The sequence below is a fragment of the Rhinatrema bivittatum genome, chromosome 1, assembly GCF_901001135.1.
Source record: "Rhinatrema bivittatum chromosome 1, aRhiBiv1.1, whole genome shotgun sequence".
Lineage (NCBI taxonomy): Eukaryota > Metazoa > Chordata > Amphibia > Gymnophiona > Rhinatrematidae > Rhinatrema > Rhinatrema bivittatum.
In genome coordinates this window covers 758,805,557-758,818,268 of record NC_042615.1, presented here as the reverse complement: position 1 = coordinate 758,818,268, position 12,712 = coordinate 758,805,557, and the positions used below count along the sequence as shown (strand labels likewise).

Genomic DNA, 12,712 nt, shown 5'->3' with positions numbered 1-12,712 from the left:
GGAGGCTTCCTCTGCTCATTCCTTGACTTGGCAACGTCCTCCAACGTAGTCAGGTCTGCTTGCTTCGGTGAGTTCTTCCATGTCGGATCCTTGTTCCTGTCTTGTCTTGGTGTTCCTGGTTCCTGACTTCGGATCGCCTAACGGTGATTCCTGGTGTGTAACTTCGGATCGGCTAGCAGTGATTCCTGGTGTGTGACTTCGGACTGGCAAGTGGTGATCCCTCGTTGTGTGACCTCGGACTGGTAAGCGACGACCCTCTGGCATTTGACCTTGGACTTCTTCTTGACCATCATCTCCAAGGGCCCACCTAAGTCCCAGCAGCCCGGGTCCCTACGGGCTCCTCCCGGGGGGACCGCGGGCTTCCAGGGGTGAAGCTCCAGTCAGCCCTTGCACTGAACTTCTTGACCTCTCAAAGGTCCACCTAAGTCCCAGCGGTCCGGGTCCCTATGGGCTCCTCCTGGAGGGAATGCGGACTTAGCGAAGACATACTTCCTTTCCTCGTCATCACGACTCTTCATCTGCCTCCACAGTCGCCTCCGTCTCCAGTGCCGAGGGTCAGCTGGTCATGTCTTCTGTTCCTGCCTCGCCACCCAACGGGAGAACCTACGGATCTTCCTCCTAAGGTATACCATCCTCCCGGCCAGATAGCTTTAGACCAAACTAGCCATATACAAATGGTGGCTATATATAGCCGGATACCTTTATGCTCAGAGGGATGCTTATCCCACTGAACAAGTTATCTGGCTAACTTTGGCCCGATAAATTGTCCACTACTCAGCCTACTAAATATGATCCACAAGTGTTCTAAGGTCAAGGACAAATAGAAGCGAGAGTTTGCCATAAATTGGAAGACATCTCTTGTTCGGGTAATCCTATCCTTGGAGAAGGACAGTTCCAGTTTGGGTATTCCACAAGGGATCTGGGACCTACACAACAGTCCTGCTGTGATTCTTAAGACAGAAGGGGAAATATATTGGACTTATCCTAGCACAGTGCCAACAAGGTGCTTCCGACAGATAGAAGAACTCTTCTGCAGAGGTGCAACTATACAAGATTTTCCGATACAATAGGTGTCCTAACATGCCATAATGAAAGTGATCCCGACTGATTAAATTATTGGATGAATGAAAGAAGACTACAGATTCCTCACCCAGTAAATGCATGGTTTACCAAACCTTTTCTATTGAAAACATTTTGCTTCAATAAAGACATTGTTAGGAGTACCATTCTGAATGTGGAGAGTATTTTGTGGGTCCAAGTCACTGCACCCTACAGGTCTTGGTGATGCTTCCACCATGTTCAGAAACAACAAGCTCCCAACATACCATTCGGAGTGAGAAAATGGAAGGGAGGAGGGGTTTATATATCTGCTACATCTCCAAAACTTTATGTCTTATAGGACAATTCTATTAGGATTTAATGTTGCGCCAGAGGTGGACCCTTGGGCCATGGTGGGGTTGACAATACCTGCAGGGCAAGCCCTACGAGTCCCCACCATTGGTAGGCAGAGCTGGCTGATTGACGGAGGCCAGCTGGAGCTTCGCAAATACCAACCCTCATTCCCCGCAGGTTGCGCCCTTGGGTGCCGGGGCCGGCTGGTCTTAGGTGGGCCTCCGTCCAAGGTCTTCCCGGAGGCGATGAGTGAATCAGCCAGGGGCCAGCAGCGGTGACTGAGAATGGAGAACAAATCCAGACGAGGCTGAGTCCAGGAGACCCGGGAGCCAAAGGAAACTTGGAGCAGACAGGGGGCGACCGAGTAAGAACAGGCTGGAGCCTGAAAGGCCAAGTCCAGAGTAGATTCAGCAGAGGCGTGGTAGAGCAGACTGAGGTCAGGGCAGGTGGCAGGCAAGGAGATGTGGCAAACAAACATGGATCAAACTGGAGTCAAGCAGAGGATGGTCAGGCAAGGCAAAGGTCAATCCAGGTGTCAAGCAGGAACGTAGTCAAACGAAGCAGAGGTCAAGCCAGGTATCAATCAGAAGTGTAGTCAGACGAAGCAGGGGTCAAGCCACGTATCAATCAGAAGCACAGAACAAACAAGGAAGATGCAGGACTCAGGAGCAGGAATAGGTACCAGGAGCAAGGCAGGATCAGGAATCAGGAACACAGACGAAGCAGGAACAAACCGGGAACCAGGAACACAGAGGAACGCAGGAACAAGCAACTAAGCACACGACAAGTGTGGAGACCTTTTGCCAAGGCAGGGAAACACTGGCTGGGCCTGGCCTTATATACCAGGACCCAGTAATGTCATTATCCGGGGCCGCAGGATGGTTTCCTGCCGTGGCCCCTTTAAAGGTAGCCTGGTTGCACACACACACACGCACACACCTATGAAGAAGAATAGCACAAGACGGCGGCATCTCCCTGCGGAGAGGCCCACCACGGAGCTGGAACATCCACGGAGGAGCTGGGAGCAATGGGAGCAGCCCGAGCACGGACGCGGCTACCCATGGCTGCAAGAGAGGTGAAACCAGGGACTGGAGCAGGCAAATGGGGTTAAGTGGGCCAGACTGCGGGCCTGCCACGGTCAGCACACGCAACATTTTACTTTTCCTAATGACAGTTTCTCTGACTATTTTAATTTTTAGTTGTCTTGAGGTTACTGCTGATATTACCACAGTTCTCTACATGAATTAATCTCTTAGCAGATTAGACTTCCACTACTTCTTCTACCTCAGGTGATAAACATAGGGCCAGCATAAGGGTATAAGACACCCGAGAGGAAACTAAAGCTATGCACCCCATCCCTCCAGCCCCAGTCACATTCCTCTTCCTCTCTTTCCTTCTGCTCCACTCCCACCCAGACCAAAGGATATTCCTCTTTTCCCCCACACTCTCGCTCCAGATGCATTCCTCTCTTATCTCTCTCTCCCCTTCCCCCCATCAGCCCCAGGAGAACTCCTCTTCCTCTTTCTCTCCCCAGCCTGTCCCAGGAGTATTCCTATGCTTTTCTTCTGCCATTCTAGCCCCTACCCTAACCCTAGCCTCAGCAGCATTCCTCTCCATTTCTTCCCTCTGCCCCCCAGCCACAGGACCCAGGGTGTACTGAGAAAGCTGCAGAGAGCTATTTTGCTGTACCCACCCTCCTCCCCTCACTGTAAAAGTAGAGGTCCTGAAAGTGCAGCTGAGAATTTCATTGCTACCATGAACCCAGAAGTGAGGCCGGGTCATGGCACCACTGAAAGCCGCCATCGTGGGAAACAGCCTACAGAGCTTGAAGAAGTGGCAGGGATAACATTGGCAAGCTCGTGCCACTACAGCAAGGCTCGGGTCCCAGTCAATGCCAGCCAGTCTAGTCCTGTCGCTGCCAGCCCAAAACTGTGGTACTCTAGATGGCCACAGTCTGCCTACTGCTTCCACTGGCCCTGGCTAAGTAGACTCCTTTCTCCTTTTTCTGTTGTAGTGGATGGGTATGCAAGGAAAGCATGAGCTAAGGCAGTCTCACTGTCCTTTCTCCTTCTCCTCTTTGTACACAGCAGGCTAATTCCTTCTATTAACCATGAAGGGTTCTCTCTTTGTTCCTCACATGTAACCAAGGAGTTTTCTCTCTCTGTCTCTCTTGCTCTCTGGGAGCAGCGCTCCTTCTCTCGACAAATCTCTGCTAGTTTCCCATAGAAATGTCTTTAAAAAATCAGTAAGGGTATCTATTCCTTTTTGGAAACACAATGGAGGCCAGTATTCAATAGGCCATTTAGTGGACAAGTTAGCTGGATAACTAGTCTCATATATACCCACAGCCTCTTCGCTTCTAACGGCAAGCTTAGAGGACTTCGAGCTTACATCCGCTCTAGAGATAGAAAACCTATTAAAGAAACTCAAGCCAGCTTCACACCCACTTGATGCGATTCCAGCTAATCTTCTTATAACATGCGCCAAAGACGTCGCCAAGCCTATCGCTCAGATTATCAACGCCTCACTATCTCATGGTCTTGTCCCCGACCCCCCTCAAACTTGCCATTTTAAAACCATTATTAAAAAAACCAAACCTTTCTTCAGACAACCCAGCTAACTTTCGCCCGATTGCTAATCTCCCGATCATCGCTAAAATTCTGGAAAGAATAGTCAACAAACAACTCTCTGAATTCCTTGACAATAACAACATCCTCTCCCCGGCGTAACTTGGTTTCCGTAAATCCCGCAGCACCGAAACACTCCTTTTATCACTCTCAGACAACATCCTCATGAATCTAGAAAAAAAACAGACCTGCTTGCTCATCCTCCTCGACTTATCGGCCGCTTTTGACACAGTCAACCATGAGTGTCTCATCGAAAGATTATCTGAGATCGGCATCAAAAACACAGCCCTTAACTGGTTCAAATCTTTCCTCCAGAATAGATACTACAAAGTCAAGATCAACAGCAAAGAGTCCCCACCATTCAGATCCACCCTAGGAGTCCCTCAAGGATCATCGTTATCCCCAACTTTATTCAACATCTACATTATTCCTCTTTGTCATCTCCTTGCTGAGCTAAAGTTAACCCACTACTTATATGCAGACGATGTCCAAATCCTCATACCGATTACAGATTCACTGCACAAAACCGTACTCTTTTTTGGAATTCCTGCCTACTCTCCATTAATAACCTCCTTTCAAACCTCAACTTGATTCTCAACACCGACAAGACAGAGTTCCTTCTGATTACACAGGACGGCAATCTTCCACTAAATAGCTCACACCTTTCAGCGCTCCCAACTTTTTCCCTCCGGGTCAGAAACCTCGGGGTCGTCATGGATAATCAACTGAGTTACACAGGCTTCATCAACAACACGGTTAAAGAGTGCTACTACAAACTCCAAGTTTTAAAAAGGCTAAGACCCCTCCTCCATTTCTATGACTTCAGGTCAGTGTTACAATCTATCATTTTTTCTAAAATCGATTATTGTAATTCACTCCTACACGGACTTCCAGACAACTCCATAAAGCCTCTCCAGTTGTTACAAAATGCATCTGCAAGGATTCTCACAAAGTCCAACAAAAGGGACCATATAACTCCGATTCTAAAGAAGCTTCACTGGCTCCCAGTCAAATTTAGAATCCTCTACAAACTATTATCCATCATTCACAAAGCCATTCACAACAACACACCACTCGACCTCAGAATTCCTCTTCAACTTCACACATCCTCCCGTCCGCTAAGATTAGTACAGAGAGGCACTATGAAGGCACCTCCTATCAAAACATCTTTAAGAAAAAGATCTCCCTCCACCGCGGGCCCCAAGCAGTGGAATTCTCTCCCTCCTGAGCTCAGGCTGGAACATTGCACAATCACGTTCAAAAAAAGAATCAAGACTTTGCTATTCAGCCAAGCTTTCCCATAAAGACAAGTTGCTCCACAGCTTCTACAAACTGTCCCTATACAGGGCACTTTCTCATGTTTAATCAGCCTTATTAACTTCTCCTTCTCCTCCTCCATTAGTCTACTCTCCCCTTTTGGACTGAATCCCCTCAAGTCCACCTCTTTACTGGAATCCCCTCGTCCACCTCTTTCTACCTGTAAACATTGTTTCTTTCCTAGTTATGGTTATTCCAAGTTGTTCGCCTCCTTGTTCTTTCTAAGACATATTATTGTCATTATTTATTGCCTGTTGGAATGTAAACCGGAGTGATAAGTAACTCTGTTACCTGAACCTCGGTATAAAAAAGTTATAAATAAATAAATAAATAAACAAATAAATAAATATTCAGCAGGATAAACATCCTGCTGAATATATAAGCTTAAAGTTATATGGCTACATGTAGCTGGATAACAAAAAAGCAAACTGGCTAAATATGAAAATAGCCGGGTAAGTTTTTAGTTATATGGCCTTGTGTACCTAGATAATGTGCTATTTAACTGGATGTCTTCAAAGATATCTGGCTAACTAGTGCTGTCATTAAATGCAAGAAAAAAATAACTGGGCCAGTGGGCCATCCCCTCCCTCCTCCCCAAAATATCCTATAAATGTCCTGTTGGGCCGTGCCCACCTCACAATCCAAAATCTTAAAATTTTCCCGAGGCACACCCCTCACCCCCATCCTGGTGTTTTTCAGACTCCCAAATCAGACTGTCCGCTTCCTTCCCTCCCAGCTTCCTACCCCCGCAATGATTTATAAGATGACGGTGTCCCCCCTTCCCTTGACTCTGTTAGAGCAGCGTAGAAGCGCCAGGAGTGGGGGAAAGTGTCCCTTGCTCCTGGCAAACAGCTATAAGGTATGGGAGGGGAAATCGAGGTCAGGAAAGGGAGGGTGCCACGATCGTATAAACCGTTGCTGGGGGATGAGAGGGAAGAAAGGGGAAGCCTGATTTAGGGTTTTGAAAAACACCGGGATAGGGGTGGAGTCTTGAGGACATTTAAAGATTTGGGGTGTAACTTGGGCTTGGCCCGATGAGGCCTTTACAAGATATTTGGGGAGGGGGGAAGGAGGGGATGCAGCGCTACCTAGCCAGATATCTTTCATGAAATATGGTTAAGTAGCATGTTATCTAGCCACATACACAAGGCCGAATAACTTTAGACCAGCTCAGAAGCAGGTGTAAAGTTATCTGGCTAACCTACCTGGATATACCCAATATAACTCAACCCCTCTCCGGAACACCCCTGAAATGCCCCTTTTTTATCCAGCTGAATTATAGCCGGATAACTACTCATCCAGCTATAATTTAGCCGGATAAGTGACTGAATATACCACATTTGCCATTTACAAGGATAACTTGTGAGTTATCCATCTCAATGTCTTTTGCATATTGGCCTCTCCATGTTCATCTCAATACAAAAGGGTGGATCTGGAGAAACCGTTATAGTCTTTATACTAAGAATAGATATTCAGTGGGGAAGCAAATGGGGGTCCTTAACAAACATTAGAGTTTTGGTGTTACTTACGATCAGAGGCACTTGATAAATATAACTCAAAGCCAGGTGCCTGTTAGGAAACATCTCACCAGGTTGGGATTTGTTTGAATGCACTCCTGGATATTTTCCCCTCTAACTGCAGGGACTTACATTATCTTCCTGTCCTGACAACTCACTGTGATAAGTAAAGGCTTTTTATCCATACATACTTATATATCCATAAATAGATAACACTCATCCTACTTATCTATAAAACCAATACTTAGCATAACATAATGGAAGATTTTTGGAGACCACTGTTTCTCAAGGTGATAAATATGACAGCTGCTCCCATGAAACACTTAAACACCACAAGCACACACCAGTGTCAGGTGCTGTTTTTTTTAAATAGAAGGTTTAATCCTCCCAGTTTGGCTAGGATCCACACAATTTCATGTCTTCGGTTGGGTTGGATAGCAGGGCTTTAACGCCCTTCCCTTTCCATCATACAGGCCAAAACGGAAACATTCTCGCTCAAGACTTATATCTTACATTCATTTGATCCTAGCCATAAAGAAGGCAAGAAGCAATTTGTTTCTTCTGAAATTCACATTCATTAATGTACTTGTAATGATAAGAAAGGTTGAAAACCATAGATTTACTCCTTTTTTGTATTGTAGTAGCTTCGGGAGGAAGGAAGAGACCCTCCTCATGGAGCCTTCTGGGCATCTCTTTTGGATCTCTCTTCAAAACTTGTGCATCGATAAAAGTCCTCCATCCTCAGCCACTCTCCTTCAGTACCCTGCCATCAGCCTCAATCTCTAGCCTCAGTCATCCTCCAGTCTTCTTCCACCACCTTGTCCCCTCCCCCACAAGACCAGTTTCCTCCCTCCTCCGAAGTGTCACTCCCCCCTCACCTTCTGACGTATACTGCTCCTGTAAAAGCTGTTCCCTTCTCTCGCTGCAAGCTGAGAGATTTGAGCTGCTGTGTTCCTGAGCTCCCAAGCTGTTTTCACGGCAGCTCAGATCACCGAGAGCTGTGCGCTGCCAGAAGAGAACAGCTGTTCCGGGTGGGCAGCGCTGGAGCAACCAGAGAACCACTGGGGTAAGCTCAAGGAACCCTTGAGTACTGTGGAGCCCAGGCTGAGGAACCCTGGTTTAATCTTTCTCTGTGTTTACTGCTTTCATGAAAGGTACCCCAAACAAATTCTTTACCAAATCCTTCGGTTTGATTGAATGTCTTCTTCACAGTCTGACAGGTGGAGCCATCTCCCAGACAGACACCACATCGATCTTCCATTGCAAAGGAATTTAACTCGTAGTCACAGCCAACATTCTGCAGAAAAACACAAAAGATGTTTAGTTTGACTGCTGCTCCTGTGGTGAGTAATACAAAACCGAAAAGCCTTCCGGTAACTTTTATCATGTATTTCATTAATCAAACAAACACTATTAATCTGATAAAGTATGTTTCCTATGTACCCTGCTCCTGAATAAGAAAAAATGCCAACAGGGAAACACTGTTGAGCTGATTAGCTGAGCACCCTATGCTATCTGGAAAACCTGCTATGCCACCCGAGCTAAGAGGAAATCTCTTAGATCAGTCCAGTTAACTCTTTTACACTTTATCAGCAACAGTTTCTTCTTTAATATGCTAAAATACATGAATTCAAAGAGTTACGCGGTGGGGGAGGGGGGGTAGGTCATGTAAATAGCAGGTACGCATGTATATCCTATTTTATAAACCTTCAGAGTACACGCATACTTGCAATGCCATGCATAAATGTGAACATAAGAACCTAAGATTTGCCATACTGGGTCAGACCAAAGGTCCATCAAGCCCAGTATCCAGTTTCCAACAGTGGCCAGACCAGGTCACAAGTACCAGAAGGATCCGAAAGGGTAGATAGATTCTAAGCTGCTTATCCCAAGAATAAACAGTGGATTTCTGCAACTATACTTAATAATGGTTAATGAACTTTTCTTCCAGGAACTTGTCCAAACCTTTTTTAAATGCAGCTACACTAATAGCTTTCACCACATCCTCTGGCAACAAAATCCAGAGCTTAATTATGCATTGAGTAAAACATATATTTTCTCTTATTAGTTTTAAATGTATTACCTAGTAACTTCATTGTGTGTCCCCAGCATTTTGTACTTTTTAAAAGAATAAATAACTGATTAATGTTTACGTTTTCCATTCCACTCATTTTATAGACCTCTATCATATATCTCCTCAGCCTTCACTTCTCCAAGCTGAAGAATCCTAACCTCTTTAGCTTTTCTTCATAGGGGAATTGTTCCATCCTCTTTATTCACTTTGGTCGCTCTTCTCTGTACCTTTGTCTAATTCTGCTATATCTTTTCTAAGATGTGGTGACCAGAACTGCACACAATACTCAAGATGAGGAGCGATACAGAGGAATTATGATAGTCTCTGTTTTATTCTCCGTTCCTTTCCTAATAATCCCTAGCATTCTATTTGCTTGCTTAGCTGCTGCTGTTGTACACTGAGCTGAAGATTTCAACAACTTTTCAACGACACCCACAGCCTTTTCCTGAGTGGTGTCGCTTAATGTGGAACCTTGCATTATGTAGCTATAATTTTGGTTACTCTTCCCTACTGGCTAACGTGCAGAAAAAATCGCCACTTACATGTGTGGCCGGGCCCTGCACGTGCTGCAAGCATTTTAAAAAGGGCCCGGCCACCGCATAAGTGGCGATACGTGCATTAGTGCCGTGCCCTGACAAATGGGCGGGCTGGGGGGGGGGGGCAGGGATGGGTGGTCCAGGGGGCGGGCTGGGGGGGGCGGGCCAGGACAGCGCCATTCCTTGCTGTCCCGGAGCCTCGCTTGCCAGCTGGCTGCCGGCGAGTTACTTCAGGACCTGAAGTAACTTGTAGAATAAAAGGAAAAGAAAAAAAAAGGGATTTAGAGGGTGGGGAGGAGAGGGGAAGGGGAAGGGAGGTTAGGGTAGGGGGTAGGAAAGTTCCCTCCCAGTCTGCTCCTAAATTGGAACGGACTGGAAGGGAACTGGGGGAACCCCCGATCTCGTTGCCGTGTGGATTTTGCTAAATTTTAACCCCTCCCTTGCGCGCACGGCCTACATATTTTATAATGTGCGTGCATATTATAAAATCGGCGCACGCCACTTAGTGCGCACACATGTACACACACATACATTTTAAAATTTACCCTTATGTGCATCACTTTGCACTTGTTGACATTAAATTTCATTTGCATCCCAATTTTGCAATGTCCTTTTGCAATTTCTCACAATCCTCCTGTGATTTAACAACTTTGAATAATATTGTGGCATCAGCAAATCTGATCACCTCACTTGCTGTTCCCATTTCCAGGACATTTATAAATATATTAAAAAGCAGTGGTCGCAAAACAGATCCCTGGGGCACTCTACTATTCACCTTTTTCTATTGGGAAAATGTACCATTTAGCCCTAATCTCTGGGGTAGATTTTCAAAGGGGTACGCACATAAGATACGCGTGTACCCCCCCGAAAACCTACCCCAAACCCCCCCTGCGTGCGCCGAACCTATTTTGCATAGGCTCGGTGGCGCGCAAGCCCCGGGACGCGCGTAAGTCCCGGGGCTTGCATGGAGGGGCATGTCGGGGGCGTGCCAGGAGTGACGCGGCGTTTTGGGGGCGTGTCCGGGGGCATGGTTCCGGCCCGGGGGCGGGACAGCGGCTCCTGGACCAGCGCAGCCGGCCCAGCAGGCGTAACTTTCAGGATAGAGGTAGGGGGGAGGTTTAGATAGGGCCGGGGGGGAGGTGGGTTAGGTAGGGGAAGGGAGGGGAAGGTGACGGGAGGGCGAAGGAAAGTTTCTTCCGAGGCCGCTCCGATTTCGGAGCGGCCTCGGAGGGAACGGAGGCAGGCTGCGCGGCTCGGCGCATGCAAGCTGCCGATTTTGGGCAGCCTTGCACGCACTGACCCCGGATTTTAATGGATACGCACGGCTACTCGCGTATCTATTGAAATCCCGCGTACTCTTGTTCGCGCCTGGTGCGCGAACAAAAGTACGCATGTGCGCAGATTTATAAAATCTGCCTCTCTGTTTTTTTATCTTTTTACCAGTTGGCAATCTACAATAGGATACTGACCCTACTCCATAACTTTTTAATTTCTGGAAATCCACATACACTCTATCAATTGGTTCACTTTTATCCACGTTTATTTATAACCTGAAAAAATGTATCAAATTTGTGAGGCAAGACGTCCCTTGGCTAAATCCATATTGGCTTTGTCCCATTAAACTATGATTATCTATATCTTTGGCAAGTTTGTTCTTTATAATAGTTTCTACCATTTTGCTTGACACAGACCTCAGACTCACTGGTCTGTAGTTTCCTGGATCACCTCTTGATCCCTTTTTAAAAATTGGCGTTATATTGGCAACCGTCCAGTCTTTAGGTATCATAGATGTTGTTATTGACAGCTTACAATTTTCCAATAGCAGGTCTGCAAATTCATTTCTCAGTTCTTTTAGCACTCTGTGATGTACATCATCTGGTCCAGATGATTTGCTGCTCTTTAGTTTGTCAATTTGCCCTAGTACATCTTCCAGGTTCACTGAGATTTGTTTCAGCTCTTCTGAATCATCACCTTTCAATATAATGTCTTGCATGGGTATATCTTTTACATCTTTCTCAGGGAATACTGAAGCAAAAAATATATTTAATCTTTGCTATGGCTTTGTCATCCCTAAGTTCCCCTTTTTTACCCCTTGATCATCTAATGATCCAACTGACTCCTTCACAGGTTTTTTTTTTATCTTGAATGTACCTGAAAAAGGTTTTATTATGAGTTTTGCTTCCATGGCAAGCTCCTTTTCAAATTCTCTCTTTTGCTTTCCTTATCAGTGCTTTGCATTTGATGTGCCAGTGCTTATGCTCTTTCCTCTTTTCTTCATTTGGATTCCTTTTCCATTTCTTGAAAGATGTTCTTATAGATATTATAGCTCTCTCATCTCAACTTTTAATCATGGCGGTAATCATTTAGCCTTTCTTCTCCCTTTTCTAATGTGTGGAATACATCTGGTCTGAACTTTCAAGATGGTATTTTTAAACAACATCCATGCCTCAGTTAAACTCTTAGGGGTAGATTTTAAAAGAAGCGCGATCAGCCTACTTTTGCTTGCGCATCAGACTCAAGCAAAAGTACGCTGGATTTTAGTAGATACGCGCGGAGCCGCGCGTATCCACTAAAATCCCTGGATCGGCGCGCGCAAGGCTATTGATTTAGTATAGCCGGCGCGCGCCGAGCCGCGCTGCCTAACCCGTTCCCTCCAAGGCCGCTCCGAAATCGGAGCGGCCTCGGAGGGAACTTTCCTTTGCCCTCCCCTCACCTTCCCCTCCCTTCCCCTACCTAACCCACCCGCCCGGCCCTGTCTAAACCCCCCCCTTACCTTTGTCGGGGGATTTACGCCTCCCGGAGGGAGACGTAAATCCCCGCGTGCCAGCGGGCCTCCTGCGCGCCGGGCCGCGACCTGGGGGCGGGTACGGAGGGCGCGGCCACGCCCCCGGACCGCCCCGGGCCGTAGCCACGCCCCCGTACCCGCCCCCAAAACGCTCCCGACACGCCCCCCGAAACGCCGCGATGACCGGGCCCGCCCCCGACACGCCCCCGACACGCCCCCCTCCGAAAACCCCGGGACGTACGCGAGTCCCGGGGTCTGCGCGCGCCGGTAGGCCTATGTAAAATAGGCTTACCGGCGCGCAGGGCCCTGCTCGCGTAAATCCGGGCGGATTTACGCGAGCAGGGCTCTTAAAATCCGCCCCTTAACCTTTGCAGTTGCTCCTTTCAGGAGAAGGAGCTGTTTAAAGGCATTCCATGGTGGGGTTTAGAAGCACACGCGCAAGCTGCTATTTTTAGCATACCTTG

At 47.1% G+C, this 12,712-nt stretch overlaps 1 protein-coding gene across 5 annotated transcripts in view; it reads right to left on the bottom strand.

Annotated features, from left to right (window-relative positions):
- ADAMTS12 (ADAM metallopeptidase with thrombospondin type 1 motif 12) overlaps window positions 1-12,712 on the bottom strand; it is a 1,111,988-nt gene that overhangs the window by 352,526 nt on the left and 746,750 nt on the right. For all 5 annotated transcript variants that reach the window (XM_029579144.1, XM_029579126.1, XM_029579135.1 and 2 more), the window contains exon 15: window positions 8,030-8,150. In XM_029579144.1, the coding sequence (XP_029435004.1) occupies window positions 8,030-8,150 (121 nt within the window). The remainder of the gene's footprint in view (window positions 1-8,029; window positions 8,151-12,712) is intronic.